This window comes from Nesoenas mayeri (genome assembly GCF_963082525.1).
Source record: "Nesoenas mayeri genome assembly, chromosome: 1".
NCBI lineage: Eukaryota > Metazoa > Chordata > Aves > Columbiformes > Columbidae > Nesoenas > Nesoenas mayeri.
In genome coordinates, this window is record NC_137541.1 from 38,451,604 (window position 1) to 38,479,489 (window position 27,886).

Genomic DNA, 27,886 nt, shown 5'->3' on the forward strand with positions numbered 1-27,886 from the left:
TTTTGGTTTCTTGACCGTGGCAGTTTCAATATATGACAGAGAGCACGAAACAGCCTTTCTTTATGACTGTTTTTTCTCTAGTACTTCCTCAATCTCATGGGGGTGGGGAGGTACAGAAGAAGTCGTCTGACACTGCAACATTAAAGAAAAAGATCTCTGAGGCCTTGCAAAGGAGTCTTGATTCATGCAGTGAGAATTGCTTTGACTGTGTTAATCCTATTCAAGCAGGAGCTACCCAAGAAGCCGAGGAATAGATTTTAGCAATCTGGATTTAAGAAGGTGAAACATGTCTCTTCCCCGACAGCTGCGCGAAAAGAGGTAATGTGTCTCTCCCTCGTCCCACTTCCCCACGAGCCTCCATGTAACTACTGCAATCTTTTCATTTAATTTAGATGCAGGCTTCTTTGCTGATTCTAAAAGTGTTCTTGCTATCATAGCTTCCAAACTATTAGGCTGCTCAGTGCAGCAGACCATTGATTAAGTTGGAACGGGCTTGCTTGCGTCTTTTCCTGGGGAATATTCACCACCTAGGACAATAGTGGGTCATTGTCCTCTTTAGAGCTGCAAATGGTTTCCCTTTTACTGCTGTTTGTGATATGACTAATTATGTCTCTTGATCTCCATAGCCACATCCCTCTTCACAGTAAGTGGTAGTATTTACGGTGCTGTGGGTGGTGCTGATTCATGTCATTCTCCTTTTACAGCAAGCTATTGCAAGACTTTGCATCATTACTTCAGCCTTCCAGATGGGCTACACATTGTGGAAGCCCCTGATTTGGATATTCTCCTAGCAGAATAAACTGAGCCAACTGCTGTTTTTGTAGTATTATCAGAATATTTAACATTACTTCAGCTTGGCATATCTTAAATGACCCTCTTTAGGGTTTCTCTTTCTACCTCATTTTTTGTCCTTTATTCATCATTCTTGATCCTTTTTACTTAAGTGTTAATGTAAATACCACTCTAACAACATTGAGTTGTAAGATCGAAGCAATGGTGAATTTGTGTTCTGTTTATCAAAGAAGTTGTACCAAGGAGAAGGTCCCAGAGGAAAAAGCACCTGCCAATCCTTGCTGTTTCATTGTGTGGACAATATAGACAAGAAAACATGACAGCATGGTCATGTGTCTGCTCTTTAGGTGTTCCTCCAAGGATCCTTCCTTCTCTCTTGATTCAAACACAATACTTTCTATAATAGAATCTACAAAGCTTATTCTAACTTGGCCCATTCTCTTGTGTTCCTTCACACATTTTTGACATTTTCAAACATGTATCTTTGTGTTTGCTTCAGGTTGTCTGCTGTGGCTGGGAGGTCTCATAAGTATTTGCTAGGCTACTCCTGCTCTTTTCAAAGCCTCTTAAAGAGTCTGCTTTACTGTGTTGTTTACAAGAAAACGTGACAATGTTTTGACAGCTGGTGCAGGCACCACTGCTTACAATATAGAACAATTCTATGTCTTTGTTTCTTTGCTTTTTTTCCCCCTGTTTTTGCTTATCCTTCTGTTGTTTCTTATATTATATGTATAAGGTACATTGTGTACATCTTACACATAGAGTGCAAGTATTTCAGGAATTAGTTTTGTGCTGTCAGTTTCTACAGCACTTAGTACAACAAGCTCTTTTCTCAGAACTGTTTCCTATTCCCTGCAGTAATACAGTACCAATAACACCATTAATGGTATATAACTGTCTCCTTAGAATAAGGAATACTGCTGCGGAGTTATTGTTCTAAGTCTGTTAGGCACTGTAGGAAGGATTGAGAATGCACCCGCAGTTGATCCCATTTGTCAGGAAAAGTTTACCATCTTTAGTGTTTCTTTTGTAGCCTTGATGCTCTAGCAAGCCTAGGATTGACAGGGATTTTTTTTTAGGATTGATGGATCTTCACAATGATCACTGACTTAGGCTGAACATAAAAACTCAACATCTCAAGATCAGACTTCCAAATGAAAAGAATGACACCACGAATTTCTAACTTATTGGTTTTGACACTAGATAATGTGATGTTGCCCAGCTATCTTTGGTTCTGTACGGCACAGAGACCTCCAAAGGCTAATACCAGTATGAGTAACCTAAATCTTTTATTCTTGCTTCACAGTGATTTTGACCAGCTTCCCGATGATGTCCCTGTTTCAGCTAACATTGCAGATATTGAAGAGAAGAAAGGCTTTACTAATTATTATGTAAGAAAGGAGATTTATCCTGTTGTTATGTGCCCTCAGCTGTGACTGGTTTGGTTGTGAGATGCAAAATGCAGTTAATCAATAAGTTGTGAAATACCGTAAGGGAAGGTAATAGTCGGGAAAAGGCCTGCGAGATTTTCTGAAGAGGGATTTTGGAAAACACCAGCTTAGTCTGACTTCTGCAGGATATGCTGCTTTTGCTGGAGACATTGCTTGTGATGCCTTCCGACTGCAGTGTGCAGCTTTTACTCTGGAATATAATGATGTTTGGTTGCTCTGTCTTTATGTTTTCTGAAGGAGCTGCGCGCAACATGACTCAGAAGTCAGTGCGTGGAAATCATGGGCTCTTTTACAGGAAAGCAATTTTGGCAAGAGATAAGAAATAACATAGTGGTTGAAGGAGGGCATTACAAGTAAGATGACTAAGTTCTTTTTCTGGCCTTACCTTTGGCCAGACCATAATTTCTGAAATTTTGTACTTTAAAGTCAGAAAGAAGCAGGAATACCTGCAACTCTGAAAATCAGTTCATTTAGATGTCTGTCTATAGATTTAGATGTCCAAAGCATCCTACTCTAAAATGTTTGTATTTACCTCCCTAATATATTTTGATTGTCGCAGAGGGAAGGTATGTAAGCATAAAGTAGCATGTAGTAATTTCAGGTTTCCTTTTAAGATTATGTAATAGAAAGCAGCCACATGGAAATGATCCATGGGAAAGCTGGACCCACACATATACCACAATGCCTGGTGCTAACTGGGTATTTTCTGGTACTTGAGTCTGAAGACATTTAACTTCAGTCTTACTTTCCACTCTGCCTCTAAGACAGTATTTCCACTGCTGGAGCACTGATCTTATGTTCCTATTGTATGCCTCACTGTGATTTTTTTAAGTATTTATAATTATGAATATCAGCCTGGATACCCCTTCTCTGTTTCAGCTGTTTGTCATTGAAGTAAAGCTTAAAGGTGGTGGCAGATACCTGATTTTCCGACGCTATCGTCAGTTCTATGCCCTGCACACCAAACTAGAGGAGAGATATGGGGTAGAGAGCAAAAACAGTCCTTTTACCTGCACACTCCCTGTATTGCCAGGTAAGCTATCAGTACCGAATCTTTCTCAGTCCTGGGCTGTCCTAAAGAGGAGTGCATTCTAGGCAGGTACACAGGATTTCTACTTGTGACAAGGAACTAGTTCCCATCTGTGGATGCTGGAGAAGTCAAGTTCCATTAGCAGTCCCTCCACTTGTGGTAAAGTTATTTTAGAAATCTAAAATCCTGTAGAAAATATGTATTTTCTTGGACATCCTACTTTCTACTGTTTGCTTCGTTTCTCTGACAGCCTCCATTTTTTTCTTCAATAACTGTCACAGGTTTCATATTTTCCAGGAAAAGTTTATGTTGGGTCCAAAAAGGAAATTGCTGAGAACAGGATTCCTATCCTAAATGTCTACATGAAGGTAAAGGTTAATTTTGAAGTAGAGATTGCACTGAGCATGGGAGATACTTACCCCTTGAAGTCATCTAAGAGAGATAATACTGTTTTAGCCCTAAGTATCTGCTTCTCTCTGTACTGTTTTCTCTGAAGACACAGTGTCCACACTGTGGGACAACCTGCAGTCCTAGTCCTGAGATTGTTCAGACTGTAGGATCTGCTGGAGAAGAGAGTTCACAAAGGCTCGCTCCTTGCCTTTATGTATAGATAGATATCCATACAAAAAAAAAAAACCAACTTCCCCCCCCCCCCCCCCAACAACCAAACAAACAAAACAGACAAACAAACAAGATGTATGAGGAAATGGTGAATCTCCAGGTGTTGCGTGAAAATGGAGTTGGTATGTGCATCAAAGGGAACAAGAAAGTGGGGTGGGCTTCTAGGTGTACCTACTCGACAGGGAAGACACAGCCAGTAACACTGAGGAGATAAATTCTTTGTGTACAGGTTAACTGAAGACCTGACTTAAAATCAGTAAAAGTCTGAAGCACTGGCCAGGACTTCCAGTGCTTAAGATTGCCTTCTTTCCACAGTCATTCATGTTCTGAAGGGAAACACAAAGAGCAATTTACTCCTTCTGCAGTAAATCAGGCACAAAAAGAGTGAAGCAATACATTGGCCAACTTATGGAGTAAACAGGAGAAACTGTCAGCTGTTCAGCTGTGTCCTGCTGAGAGAGAAGGGAGAGGAGGGAGAGTTCTGGCAGTAATGAATAACCTTCATGATCCTGTAGGTCCAAGAGGCACCTTTGTTACATGTAGATAAATAGAGAATTGATCTCTCCCACTGTTATATTCTGCTTTCTACTTGCTCTTGGCACAGAACCTACTCTGCCTACCTGCTTGGGTGTTGATGGATGAAGAGGTACGGCTGTTCTTCTACCACTCAAACTTTGATTGTGAACAAGTGCCTCACAGATTGAGACGGCTTCGCCCACGGACACGCCGAGTGTAAGTGATTGACATGTTTTTTCAGCATTGCTTGCTGTAAGAGATGCTGTCCACTTCTGGGGGGACAGAGAGTCGAGTATCACCACTGTGTTTCCAAAGTGAGTCCATGAAGTCCTAATATGAAGATCTTTATAGTAGAGCAGACACAAGATATTTCTTGTTTTGAGTAGTCTCAAATTTTTAAAGGGGATATTGTACTTGTATTAAAGGAGAATTCAAAAATGACAATATAGCTTGCTTTAAAAAAATGCTGCACAGCTCTATCTGTTGATAATTCTTTAATGGTAATATCTGTTATAATGTACAGAATATACAGGCCAGACTTAAGAACATAGGTTTGCACCACTAAAGTCAATGTGAGTTTTGGCACTGAATTCAGTAAGATCTGGTTCAGATACTAAATGGAACTGAATATGTAATTTGTTCCTGTTGTTTGTCTAAACAGGGGCCTGTCCCACATAGCAGTATTGACACCCTTTTGGAGAACTGCTAAGTAGACCTTATACTTCATTACCCTTCAGACAAATTAATTCTCCTTTCAAAGATGGACCTGCTTCCTTTTCATTTACCCCAAACTGCAAAAACTGCGCGTGTGTACGCAGTCTTGGATGTGTGTGTGATGGCAGAATTTGAACTGAATGCCATAAATGCTAGAAACAGTGATGCCCAGAAGGCAGAGTAAGGGGGACTGAGCTGTGCTGTGGCAGAGAGGTCCAGGATACTGACTGTATTGAATATTCCATCTGTTCTCAGCCGCAGACATCGTCAAATCACTGCTGCTCTGCACTGAAACCAAGAGAAGTAGGGCAATGTTGTTGCATCCATATTTCTTTACTTCAGTGCTGCACACAGATTCTTGTGCAGTTTCTCCAGTGATCTATGGCTTGCCTACCTCTTGAACAATGAAAATGCAGACATGGTACTGCTGGTCGCATAGTATTTTTGATGACTAGAAAGGCTGTTGTCCCTTTTCTTTGCAGTAAAAGCATTTCACCTCAAGTGCCTGTTTCTGACCGTGTGGCAACTCCACGGGCTGAGGTGAGTATTCTACACAATCTGTCAAGGGATAGGAGATTAAACTCTGTTTTACTTTGGCATCTCATCGATCAAGTTGCTTTTTCCAATTAGAGTTTGGGGAAAGAAAGGAAGTGAAATTGACACAGGAAAACAGCTGATTTTTAACAACAGGGAGTGAAACAAAGGATGGAAATAAGTGTTCTGTTCCTCCTTACTTGAGTAAATAAAAAGGTCCATTGTGAAGTCAGAATGACGGGAGGTTCGAAACTGAGACATGTACAGCTTACTGCCAAATGGTCTTCATTTGCATAAGTGATACTCATAAATTAAATTTAAAACAAGCACAAACTTCAGTCTCATTGACTTCAATATATGCTTAAAAGCTTCACAGGTGAGGCATCTTAGTATTTTCTGTAACGTAATTGTTCTACTGAAAAACAGCTGTACCCTTTTCTTTTGCTGTATATTGTCTTGGTATTAAGCACATGGAACTGCTTTGTAACCAGCACTTTTCTAAGTATCATCTTGTATCCTGGAACATGTGACTTTGCCATGTAAGTTTAAAAAACCATGCAGGTGCTTTGAGGTTTGTTTGGTTTGTTTTTCACACTGAGTATGGCAGGTCTTGTATCAGTCATATCTCTTGGGTTTTATCTATTAATCTATTAATATCAAATATATCTACCAAAACATTTCAGTAGACCAAAAAAGACTTTTGAAAGAGCTATTAAGTAGACGTATGAACTACTGGCACAACAGTAGCCATTGTCTTTTTTTTTTTTATTAGAAGAACTTTTGTCATTAACAAACCCAAAAGAATAATTTCAAAATGGAATAAAGAACACTTTTAAATTTTTGTGTTTCTAAAAGCATTTAAATGACTACCGTGTTCTCTGAGGACAGTGGGGGAGATACGTATTTTTGATAAGTTGGCCCCTTTAACTATTCAAGAACAGCTTGTTAGGCTGGTAGCATGTGTAGCATGTGCTTACTACTTCTTTTTTTTTTTTTTTTCTTTTTTTTTTTCCCCCTGAAGGGGGCATCTAAGTTCCATTTTAACTACATGTCAGTAATTTTCCCAGACTTCCCCAAATCTCTCAGTTCAGCCATGAACAGGCCTGAAAGCTACATATAAAAACAACAGTTAGTTACCCCTGAATTAGGACACAACCCTTCCGCAATTTTTTAAGACTCTCTGTGATACTTCACAGCAAATCTGAAAACTGTAAAACTGCAACCAGAAATATTATATATATATATTTTTTTTATACTCAGGATTTCGAGTTGTCAGGTTTTCAATTTGCCTGTTGTCTTCGGCTCTGCTGACTTACTTGCTCTTAAGTGTTTTCAACTTTCTTTTCTGGTGCTCAGTGTCCTGCCACTTTAAGAATCCTAGCACATAGCCCTCTCAGAGCCATGTTTATTCTAGTGGTTTCACTACTTGAGAAAGCGTTTTTGCATGTGCTGAGTAGAAGAAATTGTGAGAACTTCGGACTACGGTCATATATATATATGACCTTACCCCAGAAATACAGCTGTGATGACAAAGTACATACTGTTGTGCTGCTTTATGGTCTCACCCCAAGAACAGAACATAAAGAAGGATTCACTTTTGTAATTCTGTGAATAAATACTTACAGTGTTATTGCTTTCCATAGGCTCTTTTTGATTTTTCTGGAACCAATAAACTGGAACTCAGCTTCAAGAAGGGAGACTTGATCTATCTACTCAGCAGAGTAAACAAAGACTGGTTGGAGGTAAGACTGCAATACTAAATTATTAGCATACTTTGAAATATATGAGTAGAAAGGGCTCTCCTACTCCTTGTGACCTGTCTTCTCCTTTCAATGAGAAACTGCATCATAATCAGGTCTTACTGTCAAGAATAAATCCTTGACTCCAAATTTGAAATTGTTTCCTTCCTTGATGGTTTTTAGCTTTCAAATTTTCTGCCCTCTAGACTTCAGTTTGCATTTGCATTTGCTTCTGCGGGACTGTTTTTAAATTCTTTGGAAGTGATTAGAACATAAAAAGGCCACAGAAAGGAGATGGAAACTCCATTTCAGTGATTAATTGGTTTCTTGCCTCAGGACAAGTTGCTGTATACTTTATGCTTCATACCACAACACACGTCAGCTTGATTAGAGAGAATTTGGGCAATGCGGCAGTGTTCTGAAAAAGGATGAGGAGAACATACTGTGTGTTTGCTGATAGGATATCTCTGCTTGCTCAAACACCACAGCCTTCCTTGGCAACCATCTGACTTTCATTTTTTACACACTGTTTCACTCTCCTGCCTTCTATTTGACTAAGCAATTGTATAATCTTTTTGTAGAGATGCCATCAGGTCATTTCCATAGTCTTTCTTTTCTTGATTATAGTAGAAAAACTCTTACTGTTGTTTCCATGGAAATTAATTGAATTCCAGAACTTACTGTATGTGACCAAAATGGCATGGTTTTCTTCATTCTAACAACTCTTATCATTCCAGGGAACAGTTGATGATGCCACTGGAATATTCCCATGTGCTTTTGTGAAGATCATAAAAGATTTACCACAGCAGGAAGACACAGTTAATAAAATTCGTTGTTATTACCATGATGAGGCAGTGAGCACTATCAGGTAATAAGAAGCAGTTTACTGCTAAAGAGATGCTGACAAGTCTTTTTTCATTATATGTAATGATTAGATTTGCTCTTGTTACAGGGATATCTCAGTGGAAGAGGATCTGAGCAGCATTCCATCATTCAAAGATCTCATGAAATTGATGAGGTACAGTGCAAACAGTTAGTTGTATGTTTAATATCATTTAAGCATTTGTCAAGTTCCTTCCAGTTCTAGATTTTCTATATTCTATTTGGTTATCACCGTGTTTTGGGTGTGAAATACTTTTCAAGTGTCCTGAAAAAGTTGTACTTTGCCTTGGACCAGGGCCATCTGTGCAGACACTGGTCTGCCTTGGGATAGCCAGTAAACATGGAATGCGACACATTTCTGACTCATTTAAGCTGGGTGGAAGGTTCCATTTCTTGTTCTAAGACCAGAGCCATACTCCCATGCAGGGATCATTGGTCTAATATATTATACTTCTGCAGGATGCAGAAACATGAAAACATTAGAAGATCAAATATTAGTAATACCTATGTTAACATTCTTCCATTCCTTAACCTGCCTTCCCCTCAGAAAAAAAAAGCAACCATAAGCAGGTAAATGTGGGTAGTAACTACAGTCAACTATTCCGCATAGGGATTTTATCAAACTCACAGATTAGTTTTGCCATGCATGTTGTGTTACTGGAAATGGGTCTTGGTTCTTACAGATTTCTCAGCTTAAACAGAACACAGCATGAATGTGGCTGTATGATCTCTAGTACTAGCTGTATCAAGAATGCCAAGACACCCAAGGCTTTGTGTTGCTTTTAGCAGAATTAAATAGATTGCCAGTATATCATTCATCATGCAACATCTCCCACGTATTCCTTTATTTCTGGGGATCAATCAATTTCTTTTCTACCAGGCGGGAGTTTGACCAAGATGACATTGTTTTGAATTACCGGGACCTTGATGGTGATCTGATCCGGTTGCTCTCTGATGAGGATGTTGAACTCATGGTGACTCAGAGCAGAAGGAGGCCATCTGAGAAGCATTTCTTCCCTTGGAAGCTGCACATCACTCAAAAAGATGACTTGGGTGTCTACAACACTAGTCCAGGAATAGGTCTACTCAAGCAGTAAGAGCAACATGAGTGCTATATAGAAACTTTCCAGTTGGTAGCTATACAGTCCTGCCATAATTCCTCTTTGCAGACAGTTTCCTTTAACAAGCCTTTGAAGTGATCTTGAAAAGAGCAATTTTTAGTAATATATTACCTTTCAATGTAAAATCTGTACTTAGTTAACTTCTTCAGCTTTTTAGCACTCCTCTGTAATAGACACAACTACATAGAGACCAGATAAAGTGAGGAACAGAGAAATAAAATCACTGGCCGTATTTGCCAAACAAGTCAGTGTTAGCTTGCAATAGATGTTTAGTGTCCTGAGCCCCAAGAACTGCTCTAATCTCTGTTCTCGCTCCCAGAGCTAGTTAATTTGTCCAGAATGTCTTCATAAGCTTTTTTCCTAGACTGCCATAATTTTCTCTTCACTTGCTGATACGAAGCTTTGTGTGCCAGTGCTTACAAACACGTAATTATTTCTGTCGGATTTGAGTCTACTGGGCATTCAGAGTTTGTTCTGGAAACATCAAGAAAACTCTTTCATATATCAGTGAAGAAATTGCAGCCTACCTTTGCTTTCTTTTTTCCACTGACCAAAGTTCTGAATTCTGTGAGTCAAACCTAGTACACCTGTGGTGTTCCTTTTTGTAATTGTACAGGCTACTTATTTCCACGTTCTGGGAAAATTTGTGTGATGCCTATTCAAATAGCACTTTCTTCTCTGTCTGCCTTCTGCTTTCTCACACCTCATTGAAAAGTAGAACTAATAAGAAATTACTGTATCAGATTCTTCAACAAATAAAGTTACGTATGAGATTATTTTATCAGTTTCAGTACAAAAGGAGGTTTTTTGGGATATGAAATAATTTTGCTCCTTTTTTTGCTTGAAAGTGAGATAATTTTGGAAGAAGAGTTTGCATGTCACCTATTCAGCTTTCCTTAAGGAGGAGTTATATTATTGCATATAATATATGCAATATATGTTATGCAATATATGTTATATTATTGCATATAATATATTGCATATATATTATTGCATATATTATCTTGCAATAATTTCTTCAATGGTCATGCAATTAAAATATTTTCTTCTTGAACAAAGTTACTGCTACTTGTAAGAATTACAAGTTATGTATGTTTTACATAAATTGTTTGATACCTAAAATACTGCATTTTAAAAACAGCATGCAGTCATGATGTTAAAGAGATACCAACAAGTATAAATATAATCAGTAAAAAATAAGAAGTTAAAAGAGTGTTCAAACACCATGCTTTGCATTCAAGTGTTAGTTTCAGTGGTACTAAGCTACAATTCCTAATGGTACAATTCTGTGGTACTAAGGTACAATACAAGAAGGTTGTTCTTAACCTACTGCTAAAATTTGTACAGAAAAAAGGGAAGATTAATAAGTATCTGCAGGTACTAAGAAACAGTTAACTAACAATGCATAAATAATTAACCTACCCTTCCCCAAACTGGCAAAATAATGTTTTCTCTTTTTCTTAGATGTTGCCTGTAATGCTATCAGATAATAAGATCTTCAACAACAACAAAAGTATTTAAGGCAACTTATCCTTTAAACTTTTTTTCTTCCTGATGTATATACGTAAACTTATTTATATACATAAGCTTTAATATTGTATTATCTGTGGCCCTGCATTTATGCGTTTAAGTGTATTGGAAATAAAGGAAAGAGTTTATATTTAAAGATAAGCATGTCATTTGCTATATTTGGATCCATAAATCATTTCTTACTTGACACTTTATTAAGTGCACAATTCCAGCACTATACCAGTCCTCTACAGATTTGTCTAAGAAAATGCACTCTCCAAAGAGTTGTTAGATGTGCGACAGGCCATATCTGCTTTCCAGGTACAAAGGTTCCACCTGAAGGATCCACACATACTAAATTTCGGAGGTAGATGACATATATTCAGAAGAGATATAGATTATATCTTCCTTTCTACTACTGACCCAAGGTTTTAGTTAACAGTATTTTACTAAAATGTTACAAAATGTAACTTCCCACTTCAAAGGCGTTGTAGCAGTGTGGTTTAGGAAGGAGATGAAGAAATGTACCATGATAATGTTAGTAATCTTACACCTTGTGATACATAACAGAATGTATTGTAAATTAGAAGCCTAACTGGCACGCATGGCCTGCAAAGCTGCTGGTGTGCGGGGTTATCTGTTACCTGTTCCTGGAGTTCAAAAGAGCAAATGATGTCTGAAGATTTTTGCTGACAGCTCGATCCTGCGATGTTACCAGCAACTCAGCAAATCTGTTTGAAGACAAAGGAGCAGTTTGAGTGAGGAAGGAAAGGAGAATGTCTTCTGGGAAATAAGAAACCCCTTTGCTAAGCATGGAGGAAGAACATGCATGAACTTACTGGCCTCTGGAAATCAGAGCAGCAGAATTCCTTTCTGCCTTTATACTGTAATGCAAAGTAAATTCTGCTCATCCAACAAAGTTGCATATTCCTTCCCATATTCTTCCCCCCCATATTCACCATATACATTTTTTTCCTTGTATTTTGATGTAGTTCTTGTGAGATCCTAACTGCACTAACTAAGGTTTTGGTCAGTATACAGGGATCTAAAGAAGGTGTAGTAGCAGTGTAGGACAGACTCTGGCAGTTATATTCTGTATTTGGGGACTCATCTTAGTCCCTTGTAGTTTACCTTTGAAGGTGCAACCCTATGTGTGTCTGTCCCTTATGGCTACCTAACCTTCCTATAAATCTTACTATTGAAGGCTACTGGACTAAGTTTTAAAGCTGGATTTAAAACAGTGTGCCTGCCATGGATGTAGGATGACTTCAGATCAGCTCTTCTCACCAGTTTTCTTTTGTTTCTTCTTTGTACTAGAATACTTATAATTTGTCATTGATTGTTGTTGAAATAGGTTAAACTTTTAAAAATATTACTCAAGGGCTTACAGAGATAAAACCATACTTCACATCATGCGTTGACCAATTCAAACTCATACACTTGTGTTCCATACGTTAACCGATAAAAGTACACAATTATCCCTGTCTTGAAGATTGTATCACCTAGAGTAAAGCAAGAAACAGTGCTGAAGTAAAAACCAGATAACAGTTTCTTAGTCTTTCTCACATCTGCTGCACTCAACCCTCTTTTTCTTTTCTGAAAATAGATTAGTCTCATGATCTGGTAATTGTTAATGTGCAGATTGGCAATGACAAATTTCCTTTTCCTCCCTTCCCAGTTAAGCAGTCCCATCTAAGTGCGTGCTTTGGGGCCTAAAATAGGAAGTACAGACTTCCTTATTTTACAGGCAATTACACAGACTTTCCTTGAAAAGGCGTGGTCTGCTTCTTCGAAAGTGGCATTTGGAGTGCATAGAAGATATAGCAGTTATTTTGAAGACTTACTTGCCAAGAAAATCCTGTGGTCAATTAATTGCTCTGTCTCCAGTTCTAGGGAAGTGTGGTTTTGCTGGTTTCTGCATCAGAGGATTCTGATGCTGTGGGGGGAGGCTGGACGGGGAGAGTCACCCGTCAGGTTGAATCATCTGCCTCACAGACAGCTCTGGATCCAGGTAAGGGAACTGCGTCATCTGTGGGGAAAGGAAAGTGGCAGAGAGTCTGCTCTCATACAAGGGCTTGTAAGTAATTCTAGTAATTCTAGCTGTAGTGATTATTCAAGGGCTCAGCCAGCTGTTTCTGGCATTCGGGAATCTGAAAATCAATAGGAATTTACAAGCACCTATTTCCATGCTCCCCTAAAGTAGAAAAGAGTCTCAGCCCTGTGACATACCTGAGTAGGTGAGTTTATTAAACTTTTGAGAGAGCAATGACAGATGGCCAAAAGGACTTGAATTCCAGTATTGAACAATGTGGTCCCTGGTCTTTGGACCACTCAATCTACTCTCAGTCTCAATAATAATAATAATAATAATAATAATAATAATAATAATAATGATGATGTTTATTTGTTATTATTTCTGCAATTCACAACTTGATTGAGGAGTCGCTAGAAAAGTAGCATGTTGAAGAGAAATCTGAAGGTGAATGAATACAGAAATTCAAGCCCTGTAGCTCCCAGGAGCTATGTAGTTGGAGATCATATTTTTAAGGAAAGGTAAAAAACAGAACACCATTGCAGTTCATTAGGAAGGCTCTGAGCATGAAGAGCAGAAGGATGAGTAAATTTGAAAGCTGAGTTCTCTTCAGATTAGGATTGTTTCTTGTTGCCACTCAACTGAAAGACTCTCTGCACTTCCTTGGAAACGTGCATTTACTTCTTCATTCTTTGCTCATATTGTAAGCTCAGACAGTACGAAAACACAGATTTTGTCCTACAATAAGCACTTGGTAGAAGTTCTTTCTGAACGTCACTCCAACACAAAACCTAAAGAAGTTCCCTAATTCAGTTTTACTTCTGTTTGTGTGAAATGGAAACAAGAAGCCCCGCCATAAACGGAGCAAGAGAGTAGCCAGTGAGAAATGAAAAGAATTGTCTTCTGAATTTGGATCGAACTTGTGCGCAAAGGACAGTATGAACATGAGAGAGATTTTCATCCTTCTGCTGAATCTGTATTTGGTCTTCAGTGATCAAGCCATTCGAGGTGAGTTTCAAATTTATGCTTTCTTTTATCTTTCCATTATTGCCTTTCCTTTTTTATCTATCTCCTTCTTTCAGCTAATGCTCTTCCTCATTTTGTGCTTGCTTTTCTGCTTTTTTTTGACACCATCTTCTATACTGTAGGAGAACAGACAACTTGGTCAAAACCAGTGTGTAGCAGATGCACGTGCAGACAAACCACTTGTAGGCTGGTGGTATGGACAGGTGAAATACTGGAAAAATGGGTGAGATGAACAAGTTAACTGGTCAATCAGTGAACAGGAAGGAGGAATAAAGCCTGAAAGTGAAAACACAGGAAAACAAAGGGCTGAGTGTGTGATCCAGGTAGTGTACAGGAGTAGAGACAGTGTAGAGGAGAGACACAAGATGGGGAGGAGTGTGTGGGGGCTACCAACAGCCCCTTAACCAAACTGATAGTAGTTCTCGTCAAGAAAAATTTAGAGAGCACACTCATGTTTGCATGCTGACATCTCTCTCATCTGAAGGTCATATCCCAATAGTGTACCACAGGTATTACCTTCAGAGAAAATAAAGTAGGAGAAGAAAGCAACTTGCTTTGTAGTGCATGTACCAGAGGAGGCATCTATTTTTCCACTTCACAGTTGTGAGGTTAGGAAAAAAAGGTTATTCCTGGTGAGCGGTGTGGCCATTTCTGAGTCATAAATCTAGTTCCAACGAATTAGTCTGGGCATTCTTCTGAGTCACAGAAAGATTATTCTCAGAGCATCTCACTTTTAAATACACCTTTCTAGTGTCATAACCTTTACTAGGAGGTTAGTGGCAAAGAAGTCCCATGCAGGAACACACAAAGATTAAATGATCACCATATGCCTGCTGACAGTGGCATCTACTAATCCTTGGAAGCATTCACTGTTTGAAAAATGATACCTTGGATAGAATTAAGTACCTTGCAGGCACAGAGGTCTCACTTCATTGTTGTTACTTGTAGCTTGGGTTGGACACTTGCCTGTTGTGGAGATGTGCAGAATGGCCACAATTCTGTACGTATTTTCACCAAGAATCATTTTCTGGTGCCATGAGGAGAGTACTGTTATCAGTGCCTTCCCCATCCTTCTGGCAGAATCTCTCACTATTTACATTTGCAATCACTGCATTTTTTTTTTCCTGAATTCCTTTCTCAGAGAGCATCCCTATGAAGAGCTTGAGCTGCTACAATGACTACAACTCACAGGTGACCTGCACATGGATGGAGCATTCTGAGGCTCATGCCCTCGTTGGTATGACTCTTTACCAAAGGGATAATATTATAATGTGAGTACCTGAAATGTGCTGTGCTGCATAAAAGTCCAAAGGGAAATTGGCCACAATCGCAAGGACCTGCAGTCAGGTTTTCAGAAAGCATGGCCACCTCCTCCTGTCATCAGGTTAAAATAAAGGTTGTGCCAGCCTCTGAGGCCTCGTCTAGGAAGGGAGGAATGAATAAGGTGAGCTAGTGGAGTTATTTTTATCACCTTTACAATTGTTTTCCCATAATTTTGTTGTGGGATCATAGATATGAAGTACAATGGGGCATATAGGTTGCTATTAGTGAGGTGAAGAAGACGATGTTAGTACAACTGTGAACCTGAGTATTGTTTATGAACCCAAAAGGGAGGAGAAATTCCCCTGTTATTTTGCCTGTTTAGGAGCATCACTGAGTGTGGTCTTGATCACTTCTGAGGAACATGTATAAACTGTGTGTTTGTGAGATAGAGAAGGCTGTTAAGTTCATCTGTGCTATCAGTTTTCCTCCCAGAGATACTGGTCTGTTTCTGACAATATCTCTCTGTTACATATTTCCTTATGAAAAGGGAACTGAATCACCAGACTGGATTGATTGTGAGGATAAGAAAGGAATAGTCAGGGGAGAGAGGAAGACAAAGATGGAAAGCTGAGAAGAAAATGAATTAGAGTCTGGGGATACAGGAAGGAAAGGAAAGAGAAAGAACTCTTGATTTTATTCTAAAGAAGAGAGAATTAATAGACCTAAAAGCAGGCGAAATCAGTGGAAGGTCTTTGGAACAGAACCTTGAAGCTAATGCTTCTGGCAAAAGATGGTATAAAATTACTTGGACCTTTGGAAGATTGTCTGTGACATCTTTACATGATAGAGTGTGTGGATCACAGAGGAAACATGACAGAAGTGAACTAATCAGACAAGCAGGTATTAAGTGTGGACAGTCATGCAGACGAAATTAAAGTGGCCAATGGTTAAACTAGCTCAGCTCATAGATGAAGGGTAGTTGACTAAATCCCAAACCGTAAGGTAATTCTAGTGAACAGACAGAAATATCTTCAGGACTTCACAACCCTTTGACTGACTCTTCTATTTAAGGGTATGCACATGTATTGTCAATGCCAGCCATACTTAAGAATATCCCTGTTTTCCTTGCTAATACACAACTTTTAAAAATAACAATAGTGCTGAATAATGCTTGCTGACATAAAGTTGGCCAGGAGACTCCATCCTATCCTGGAAGACAGTATTTGGCCTTAGATATTCACAACTTAATATTCCTCATCTGAACTGGAACAATGTAATATACTGGGTATGAAACCATAAACACAAATAAAATTCCTGAGGGTACAAAAAGAAGCAACACATGTCTCCAGCAGCTCAGGCTACTGCAGGCACACAAACAGTATCCTCTCCTGTCTAATTTAAAATATTTTTTTAATTTTCATGATGCTCCTTGGCCTGGAGAAAGGCTATCTGAAAGGATGATTAACATCCTGAATAAAATCTTCAATGAATACATAAGGTCCCTTGACAGAACAGAACTACTAAGTACATAGAAGTACATTTTGGTAGGAGAATTATTTTTAAGTGTCTTTCTGTGACTGCAAAATTAATGTCTTCAAGAAGCTAAGGATCATCAGAAACTGTCTTTTACTCTGAGTAAAAGGTATATTTCCATGACATTATTTTTCATCATGCCATTTCTCACATTAAAAGTATGAGATTGCATAGAGTTAGGCTAAAAACTAATGTAAATAGGCTGGTAGCAAAATATACTGCTGCATAACTTTGAAATGGGAAGGCATTTGACAAAAATCCTAGTGTTAAAAATGTTTGTCCTATTAAGTGAAGCAAAACAGGACTAATAGGTACAGTGAGGATATAAATGCCTAAGGGAATTATAACAACAGAATGGGATGGCATTCAGACATATAATTTTGCATTAACTATAGGGCTCCAAATCAGATCTTTATAGATCACTTTCTCTATACACAGGGAGAACAAGGAGATGTTTTGCAAACGCCAGACAGAGAATGACTTACATGAGGCTCCAGACTCCTATGTGCACTGGGTTTGTCTCAATGCTACAGACAATTTTGGAATAGGTGTAGATGATATTTACAGCTTCAGACCTGACAAGATGCTTCAAGCAGAACTAAATGTTGACCTTTTCCAAAATGGTAAGGATTAAATGCAAATTATCATTTTCCAATGAATATTAGGGATCTCTGAGAATGTATTTGCTCTTCAGTCAGGAAGTGAATTCCACTTCTATTCTGAAAACTGCCAAAGAGTTCAACATTGAGAGGATGGGGCAGGGAGGGGAGAGGCCAAGTTTCTGGGAGCAGCTGGACCTGGAAGGGGGAATCAAGCAGGTGCTAATTCGTGTGGCAGGGATAAAACAATCTGGAAATGGGGAAATTTAACTAGACATTTTCCTGTCCTTCTCATGTCTCTGTCCTCACTACCTCCTCTCATGGGTTGTACCTTCACCTTCCAGTTCAGACCCCCCCACCTCAAAACCTCTCGGTCAGCTTGATGACATCAGGAGACTTCCTGCTGACCTGGAAAGCAGCTGATGGAAGCCAAGGGCTGGGCAATGCCCTGGAGCACGAAGTCACTTACAAGCGGGACTGGGAGTCCTGGGAGGTAAGAGAGGAGGAGCTGGGCTGCCCTGGTTTGGGCTGCACCCTTGTGGCCGGCTGAGAGCTTGTGGAACAAGCTGTGCAAATGAATGACATTGCCCTTCTCAGGCACTGTGAGGAGATGCAACACACGTTGTTTCAGGTCAGGAGGAAGGGGCTCTCTTTCTGCTTGCAAGTGACTTGCCCAGTGAAATACCATTTATCCTGAATTGAATGCAAAGATCTGTCCTTAACTGGAAAAAAAAAAAAGGTGCCCTGCATTTGGTTTTGAGTTGGAATTGATTTTGCCCTGAATCCTTCCCAAATGAAATCAAAGGATATTTAGTAGAAGCCTGTGGGTTCATGTGGGAAAATGGCAAAATCCATTTGAAGCTGCTTCCCCTTCCAGGAGGATATGTTATGGCTATTTTTTTTTTCCAGTTTTTAGGACTCCATATCTTTTGCCCTGTTGTTTCCCTAGATCTGCCTGTTGTGTACCTGTCAGCCTGATCTTTAGTTTTTAAGAGAAGTATCTTGTCCAGATTCTCACAAAGTTCTGCACTGAACAGTGTTGTGAACTTGTATAGCTGGTGTTGAAGACAACCAGGGCTCTGCAAGCTGTGGGAGCTGGCCCAGCTGCTGGAGCATATTTTGCCCAACAGTGCTTGCCTGTACCTCACACTGCCTGCACTGTGTGGGCTCACTGAAGACCCTCTAGTATGGGAGCTAGGAACACTGCATGACAGCATGTACATGTACCATATCATGCATGGGACTGCTGGGAGATGCAGCCTGGCAGTCACCTCCTCTCACTTCTTCCCTGTCCTCTACCCCTCTTCTCCATTCCCCAACTCCCTGATTTTCTCCCTCCTTTCCCCCAACAACAGAAAGCTGCCTCACTTTTGCTCTCCAACACCACACGTTGCCACCTCAGCTGCAAGGACCTTGTCCCAGGGAGCAGCTACGTCGCCCGTGTGCGAGCCAGACCGGGGCGAGCCAGTGGCTTCTCTGGGCAGTTCAGTGAGTGGAGCACGGAGGTGTCGTGGGAGACCCCTGAAGGTAGCGTGGGACAGAGTGGGGATGTGCAGGGGTGGAAGCTCTGGCTGGGAAGCCAGACCTTTCCTGTGACTTAGCTCACTCTCATCTGCTCTGAAGGTGGCCTTCAGCCCAGGAACCTTCGCTGCCTCTTCAATGGTGCAGATCGTCTGACATGCAGCTGGGAAGTGAAGAAAGCGATCATCACCTCTGTCATCTTTGGCTTGTTCTTCAGGGCCACTCCAGCATCAGCGTATGTTTTCTGTCCATGGCAGCATGCCTGTGACTCTCCCATGGAGTTTCTGCTCTGTTTCATTCCCCCTGATCTCAGCTCAACCTCTTTTTCTTCCCTCAGAGAAGAGGAATGTTCTCCTGTGCAGGAGAAGTCTTTGCCCCATGTCCCATATGTGGTCCAGAGCTGTGAGATCCTTGTCAGCAATGCCAGCAGTCAGAGCCAGTACCATGTGTCTGTCCAGGTGAAGACAGAAGAGAAGCTGATTGAAGCCTATAAGAACAGTGAGTTGCTGTGTTGTCTTGTTTCTCCTGGTTGTTTCTTGGAGAGACACCTGGCTGTGTGTTTGTGATTGAGGGCAGTGGTGCTGAGGAAAGATGAAAGATGAAGTGAGCTGGACTGATGAAGAGAGGAACTGGACTTTGTGTCAAGTCAGAGGCCTGGGAGAAGTGGTTTGTAGGTGTGGAGTTCCTCAGTGGCATTTGCTACTCTGAGGAAGGTGGCATCAGTGGATGCTGCTCTGCTGCTCTTCAAATTCAGGTTGTGACCCAGAGCTTCCTGGTGAGTGGTTGTCACCCTGATGACTTCTCTCTGATTGACCTTCATGGGTGCCACAGGTTCCAGGGAGCTGTGGTGACAGGGATTGTGGGGAGTGTGTCACTATATGATTTCTTAAGAAGCCAGTGGCATGTTGTGGGATTGTGCAGTGGCTCCTGGAGCACTGGATGGGTCAGGACTCGTCTGCTGAGTGAGGTGTGCCAGGTGGGTCATCTCTGCCTGCATGTATCTGGAGGTACTGGTGTAACTTTTCACAGACTAACACTGGGAGAGCTCCTGCAGTGAGTGAAAATACCAGTACAGATGTTTCAAATATGGCTTTCCTGCTTTTCTGTACACAGGGAGTGCTGTCAATATTAATGGGTATGGATTTTCTGTTATTTCATGTCTCTATTGCTTTATTGTTTTTGACAAGAAAATTAAGATGTGGGGATTTAATAAATGTAAAAAAGCTGAGACTACTTACATTGCATAAAACAACATTGTTCTTAGTCTCTGCAAACTATTAATAGCCACAGTGGTGAAAGGAAGTGCTGGACCAGTATGTTGATGAACAGTCTGAGACATTCTTGTGTGTTCCAGTTAAGGTGATGCCACCTACCAATGTGTCAGTAACAGTGACAGAGAACCAAGAGTATGAACTGAGGTGGATAAAACATACTTTGGGATATGGCTTCATAAAACAGAGATATGAAGTCAAATACTGGAAAAACAACCAATATGAAAAGGTGAGCCTTAGAAAGTGCAGGAGTCCTGGATTTCTCTTTGTTGGCCAAATGAGTAAGACAGTTCCTCTCATCTCTGTCATTTGTGCTTCTGTCTTCTCTCCAGACTCTCCAGAAGTTAAATATCAGCAACGATGAACCTCCTTTCACCTTCACCCCGCAGATGCTGGCATCATCTACAGAATATAGGGGGAAAATGCGTGCAAGGGTGAATACGCCTCTGGATTATGAGGGACCTTGGAGTGAATGGAGTGAGGAGTTCACCTGGAAGACTGAAAATGGTACTGCTCATGGGGGCTACTTGTGTAAGGTTTTGTGGACTGTTAATGGTTCAAGTGCCTCTATAGAAAAATACATTCTCTCAGCCATGAGCTAGTTGGGGTCACTTCACAATGTAGCTGTCCTGTCTGCATCCTTGCAGTACAGCAGCAATGCTAATGAGGGAGCAGAGCAGGAATGACTTTAAACTTCTTCCCTACGTCCCTTCACAAGGTGTGTGCAACCAGTCATAATGGTTTCCACATGAAGAATCAAGTGAAGACCCTGCCCCAAAGATCATCCTTGTTTCCTAATGCCAGTACTGCATGGTGCTCTCAGTGACTGAAGAGCCCGAGACTGCAAGAAGAGACAATATAATCCATTAGATTTTAAAATTTGCACAGTGATTATAGGGTGGCATAAAATGCACAACAGAGTCTACTGGAGATCAAGCTTTTACATGTTTTTTGCTATTTCTGGACTTTTGTGTCCAAAGTAACGTGATCTCGCATGATTTGTCCTGAGGAAGCGTGCAGTGGTAAGACAATGGCTTAGGCAATTCTGATGAGTGTACTCAGGAAGAACTTGTAATCTTGTTGATGATCAGCTGTGGCCACTAGCAGATGAAGCTCTTTCTTAGAAAATCCCTGAAACCACCATCTCTTCAGAACTGTACAGACTAAGGCAGACCTCAGATGCCTGAAGATGTGTGTTATTCATGGTGGAGCGAGGTACCTAACCATCTGTTTGTTAGCATCATTTCTTTACTCTGTCACCAGTAAAAAACAAACAAGCAAACAATCATACAAACACAAAACAAAAAACAAAACAAAACAAAACCAAAACAAAACAAAAAACCCACCAAAACTCAGCACAGGAAACTATTAACTCCTTCAGTCAGGAAGCTGTTCAGGGCACTTTTGGTCTCTTACACCTCAGTGGGTATCCCAGCTGTTTGAAGGCCTCATGATCCTGTCCCTTGACATACCACCTGCATTGCCCTCATCTGCTTGTATGTGACCAGACTGAAAAACACATTGTGGGAAGCAGCCACTCTGCAGGTGGATTCCTATTTCTCTTTCCTCTGTTTCAGTTCTGCCACCAGTGGTTCTCCCAGTGATGCTCCCAGTTCTCATCATCACTTTGCTAATCATTGCTTATTGCAGCTACAGGTATTTCCTCAGGTAGGTTTCCATTGTGAGCAGATTTAACAGGGTTTTGGCCATGTGTGTGGCATAAAGGCTGAGGCACTTCTTGTCCCCACGAGAGGCTGGTCTCTGTGGAGATGAGCCGTAGTGTGTGATGGGCAGCCTTGTGCATGTCTGCGAGTCGGGAGGTGGTGTGCCAGGGCTTTGGTGGTGCCTCACACTGCAGAGCAGCGCAGCGTACGGGGTGCAGTCTTGTCTGGTTGCAGCCACATTGAGAAGTGAATCTTGAAAACTCTGTGTTGTTGTTGCAGGAAGAAGCAAATGTGGGAGGAAAAGATTCCGAACCCCAGCAAGAGTCTCCTGATCCAGAGCTACCTGGAGGTAAGAGGGCACTGTACCTTGAAGGGTTCATTATTTCTGTCTTTTTCAGGACTTCAAATAATCCTAAGAGCATTTCTTGTCCCCTAGTCCACAATGAACAGATATCTTCTTTAATCTATGCCTAATATTTCAGAAAAGTTCTGGTAATACCTAACATAACTGTGTTCTTATTTTGATGTTAGTATACTTCTTTGTATTGTGCTTGTCAGCATTGCTGTGATTTAAAATCCAGCTAGAAAGTATTCAGTACTTCAGAATTTTAACCGACTGAAATAATCTAGTGCCATTGGCGATGTTCATCAGCTGGTGCTTTTGTTCCTCTCCAAATAGTAATCAACACTAATTCAGAGCTTTTTAGAATGTGATGGTAGCCCTAGTAGAGAAACTTTTATTTTAAGGAACTGGATTTTCTGGAATAAAGGTTACCACATGCTTGTCTGTTAGCAGGACAATCATTCTATATTGGAAACAGAGCAACACACTTACATAGCATTTAGTCAAAGCTATGTAAATAGAACACCCCTCCTTCTTCCCATCCAAAAAAACTCAACATCTGGAAATGTGGTATATGCATCTCTAGATTTTAGTGGTAAAAGTTTTAGAGTCTTGCAAGCATAGCTTATTCAATAACATGCCCAGCCCAACACACACATACACACAGAAACATACTTTTGTATAACAGTTGATTCTATTCTATGTTCATGAGGGATGGGTCACTATAAGTTTAGATTTGTGGCAATCCAATTAGTATAATTTACATCATGGCCTTTGTGTGAAGAGAATAAGCACTTACAGTAGTTTTTCCAGGAACTGAGGTTAGGCTAACAGGTCTGTAGTTTCCTGGGTGCTCCCTTGCGCCCTTCTCCCAAATTAGAATGATACTGGCAAGCTTCCAGTCTGCAGGGACTTTTGCACACTCCCAAGACTTTTGGTAGATGATTGAGAGGTGTCCTGCTGTAACATCCACTAGCTACTTCAGTACTCTGGGATGAATCCCTTCAGTCCCCATGGACTTGTGAACACTCAGCTGATACAGCAGGTCCCTTGCAATTTCAGTGCCTGCAAATAGAAAGTCACTGTTCCCATACTCACAGTCCTTTGATTCGGGGGACTGGGCAGCCCAACCTCTATTAGTATTATTAAAGACTGAGGCAAAAAAAGCATCAAATGCCCCTACTTTTTCTTCATCCCTATTAGTCAGGTGACTTTGATCAACAAGTATCGGTCCAGTGTTTTCTTTAGACCTCCTCTTGCTTAACGTACTTAAAAAAGCCCTTCCTGTTGTCTGGTACAATACTGGTGAGCCTCAACCTAATTGAGCTTTAGCCTTTTGTTGTCTTCTCCCTGCATATATGAACCACAGCTCCTGCAAAGCCTCACCTTGCTTCCAGAGATGGTATAGTTTCCTTTTCATCTTGAGCTCCCCCAGGAGTTCCCTATTCAGCCAAGCTGGTCTTCTTCCCCTCTTGTTTGACTTATGCCACAATGGTATTGCCTGCTCCTGTGCTTTTGAAAGGTAGCTCTGAAAAACTGACCAGCACTCATGGACTCCCAAACCCTCAAAAGCAGATTCCCAGGGGACACTACTGAGTAGCACCCTGAATAGCTTAAAGCTTGCTTTCTTGACATCCAGGGTAGCAACTCTACTGTCCTTTTCACTCATTACTCTGAAAATTTTAAACTCAACCATGTTGTGATCACTGTGGCCAAGATAACCATCTACTATCACATATCCAATGAGTCCTCAATTCACGAAGAGGGCATCTTTCCTAGCTGGCTCACTGAGTACTTGTAGTTAGGTCAGTGGAGGGCAAAATGAGTTTGAAATAACCATCTTCTGGAGAACAGAACACACCTTCTAGTCATTTGTGAAGTTGCATCCCTGTTGCTAGTTGCTGTAGGCTCTCCTATTTTTTCTATTTGTCCATGAGTAATTGTTGCAGTTTAACCCCAGCCAGCAGCTAAGCATCACCCAGCCGCTTGCTCATTCCACCAGCATGGGATGGAGAATGGAATTGTAAGGGCAAAACAAAACAAGGGATTCATTCACTACTTTGCAGTAGCAGACAGGTGTTCAGCCATCTGCAGGAAAGCAGGGCTCTGTCACACATAGCGGTTACTTGGGAAGACAAACACCATCACTCTGAACATACCTCCCTTCCTTCTTCTTCTCGCATATTTATACACTGAACATGATGTCATATGGTACAGAATATCCCTTTGGTCAGTTTGGGGTCAGCTATCCCAGCTGTGTCCCCTCCCAACCTCTTGTACACTCCCCACCATCTCACTGGCAGGCCAGCATGAAAAGCTGAAAAGTCCTTGACTGCTCAGCAACAACTAAAACATTGATGTGTTATTAACATTATGATCATACTAAATCCAAAGTACAGCACTATAGTAGCTACTAGGAAGAAAATTAACTCTACCCCAGCTGAAACTAGGACAGGAATGTATCGTTCTTGGTTCTACTGCCAGTGAGACACTGTTCTCTTCTCATATCTGCCTTTTTGTTTTCAGAAAGTACATGTAGGAAACTGGCCAACAAGCAGCCAACTGGACTTCAACAAATATAACGTTTCAGAGAAGATGGAGCAGGCTAGCTTCCTTCAAGTTGTGGACAAGTGAGTGAACAGCACATTATAGTGACTCTGTGGGTGACTGATAGTCTCAAAGAGCTCCATAAATCATGGCAGGATATAATCACGTTCTGTCATTAAAATGCCTATACAAGTTGCTTTTGAGGAAGGGATACAGGTTTTTTTTGCTATCTAGGTTAGCCTGTTTCCCCAAGAAAGATTTTTTTTCTAACCCTATATGTAGCTATGTTTGTTTTCAACTCAGCTTGGTTTATATTTAATGTTTACCAAAATAATATCTCTCACGAGCAACTTTTAACTTTCTCCCATTCAGGCAGACGAAGAGTTTGGCAGAATCCCCTGAAGGGCAGGCTAAAAAGACAGATGTTCCCCCTGTTGCACTGGACCTACAGAACTCATACCATGCTTTAAATGAGTCAGAGCATGCCCCAGTTATCTGCTCAAGTCAGATTGCTGGCCATTCCTTTTCTGTTTCAAGAAGAAACAGTGCTGATGCAAGTATTGCTTCCCAGACTTGCTTTGCTTTCAATGGTCCATACTTGTACAGCTCAATGATGTCCTCCCAGCCTGATATGCATCAGACCCTGCAAGTGAACCTAGCAGGACTCCATGGGAAATCACTTTCCCTTCAGTATGTGACCCTCCCAAAGGAGGACTGTCCCCAAGCTCCACAGGGGCAAGAACAGCCAGGAGCAGGTCATCCACAGCCCTTCCCAGATCAGAAAGAAATGATGCAGCACCTGAGTGATCAGAAAGAAGTGCCATTGGCCCCACCAGCTTGTGGGCAAGATGCAAACATGAGAACAGAAGAGCAGAAATCTCCAAAGGCTCTTAGCTGTATCACATCTCCTCAGCACTGCCCCTTGGAGTACATCACCACAGAGAGCCTGTTACTGCCATCAGCCAGCAACTCGACCCATCTGCCACTTGTCACTGCAGGGGAGTCACCTAGTGTCTCACAGGAGCCCCAGCTCCCCAGTGACCACTCTTGCCCTGAGTTTTCTCCTGGGAAAACAGGTGTCATGGTCCCAGTTTCAGGTCAAGCACCAACCTCTTCTCCTGAATTGCACCTGGATGTCTTTGGAGACTACCTTACTGTCCCTTTAGGTCTCCATGGACTTTCAGAACCACCACAAATGTCTTTACCTGTCTTACAGAAGGGAAATGATCTTCCTAGAAAGCAGACATTGTCAGAGAATAACTTGGTGGTGTTAAACCCTGACAGCAGTGAGCCAGTTTTCCTTTGCCAGGTTGGTGACTATTGCTTCCACAGCCTCAAGTCCAGTGTGAAGATGGATGTTACTCAGGAAGACCACCAAGTCAAGAAACCTTCCGAAGGCAAGTCAGTGCCTGGGAAGCCTGTGTCTGATGATGAATCCACCACTGGCAAGGAAAAGGATATATCAAAAATGCAGGCTATTCAGCTTTTCAAAAACCTGAAATCAGATGATTACTTTTCCTGGCAGCAGTCTTTAAGGATCACAGAAATCTGTTAAATGGGCAAATATTGACGAATACCAAAGCTATAGGTAACTGAAAGAGTTTGCAACTGTCTGATGAAAATGAACCTTCAAACCTAGGAAAAAATAAATGCCAGTTCCTTTTTCCAGCTTCCCACCTAACATGTTGGAACACTTGAAGTAGCTCAATATCCTTCTCAATGATTTTCACAGACCTGGCATGAAAGACAATCCAAATGTCACCCTTTGATGGTTTTCAAACTTTTTGGCTTATCCATAATGAACAGTTCAGCCTCCTCATGATTCTGTGACAGATCACAGTCATCTTGCAATAATACCAGATTGACTGGAGCAAACCTCATGGCAGCAAATGTAGACTTAACACCACAAAATGCTATCAGAGGACAGGCTTGGAAACTTGGGAAAGAGAACTTGTATTCTTAAGAGAAATTTTGTTGAACTTTGGTATAATAGATCTAAGAGTCACCAGGTTGCTTTTATATCTCTACCATTCCACTATTGGCACTAAATAGGTATTGTCTAAGTTGAAAAACCACAAATATTAATAGAAGGGTAAACCATTCTCAAGTGCAGTATATCACAGCGTATTCTAAGGGCAAGAAGCAAACATTACTGGGATAAATAAGGCAGGCTGCAGAGAACCATGGGGAGAAGATACATTACAGAAAGAAAACTCAAGGACTTGTAAGGTGCAATGAGACAAAGGGAGTGTGGATGGTAACAGAAAATGACAGGCTGTGAATGTGCACAAGCCTGTATCTGCTGAGGTTTTGCTAAGTGTTCAAGCACTATATATGTTCATTGGCTGTTTCTGCATTGTATAATTAATCTTACCTATGTAATTTATTATTATTTTTTCTTTTTTTTTTAATATTTTTCTGAGCAATAAGCTTTGTTGAGAAAAAGGAGCTGTTTTTATCCCGTTCTGTTGTAAAGAAAGTGCTGCAAAGTAAAAGTATTTGTTCAGAGCTGCCACTCTGTGATCAGGAAAAGGCATCCGTTTCAGATGGGAAGGTGGGCTTGCATTACAAAAAAACACATTTATTTTTTCAAATACAAGCCTTGTACTAATAAAAATATTATTTCTTCCTATAAATATTTCTTTTTATATGTTAAGAGCATTATGGTTGCAATGACATTACTATTAGCTCATCTGAATAGGCCTTGAAAAATTCTGTAGGTTCAGCTATGTCACCTGTGAAGTAGGATGTTTTCTCTTGACTTTGCTATATTATTTGACAGAGATAATGGGAAGCGGTTTTGTGTTTGTGCCAGCTGATTCCTCCTGCTGGGTTAATGGGACAGTGCTGATTCAGAAATTGCAGTGAAATGCAACTTTTTTTTTTTTTTCAGAATTTAAATCTTTATAAATACAATTTAAAATCTGAAAGGTGCGCAAATTTAGTTTAGTGTTCTTGACAGCAAAAGGCAGGCAGTTGCAGCCTCTCATAGAGAATACTGAGGAACACTTTGAGGGATTTTCAATTTACTCCTTTCCTAATCCATGGATTTTTTCGTTAGTCTCTTCTTTGACCTTTTATGAGTAGCAGACACAATTTCTTCCAGATTGTATGATTGTGCTCTATCTAGTCATTTGCTAAAAGTAGATGTTCAAATTCATATGCAAATTTGGTATCT

General features: G+C 40.7%; 2 protein-coding genes across 2 annotated transcripts; both read left to right on the top strand.

Moving 5' to 3' along the window:
- Positions 1–286: 286 nt before the first annotated feature.
- On the top strand, positions 287–9,387 carry NCF4 (neutrophil cytosolic factor 4; the record flags this gene model as incomplete). The annotated part of the gene is given in 11 exon segments (XM_080362267.1): positions 287–318; positions 2,099–2,183; positions 3,123–3,276; positions 3,571–3,641; positions 4,499–4,626; positions 5,607–5,664; positions 7,302–7,400; positions 8,135–8,265; positions 8,350–8,415; positions 9,160–9,359; positions 9,362–9,387. Coding segments are annotated over 11 exon segments (1,050 nt in total).
- A 4,471-nt stretch (positions 9,388–13,858) lies between these two features.
- CSF2RB (colony stimulating factor 2 receptor subunit beta) lies at positions 13,859–26,263 on the top strand (the record flags this gene model as incomplete). Its single annotated transcript, XM_080363649.1, has 13 exons — positions 13,859–13,949; positions 15,109–15,238; positions 17,202–17,386; positions 17,707–17,855; positions 18,718–18,889; positions 18,986–19,118; positions 19,221–19,381; positions 20,238–20,383; positions 20,487–20,661; positions 21,732–21,822; positions 22,098–22,167; positions 24,688–24,791; positions 25,081–26,263. Exons 1-13 carry the CDS (start codon positions 13,880–13,882, stop codon positions 26,261–26,263), a joined length of 2,769 nt encoding a protein of 922 aa, XP_080219775.1. The 5' UTR covers positions 13,859–13,879.
- Between the last annotated feature and the right edge of the window lie 1,623 nt (positions 26,264–27,886).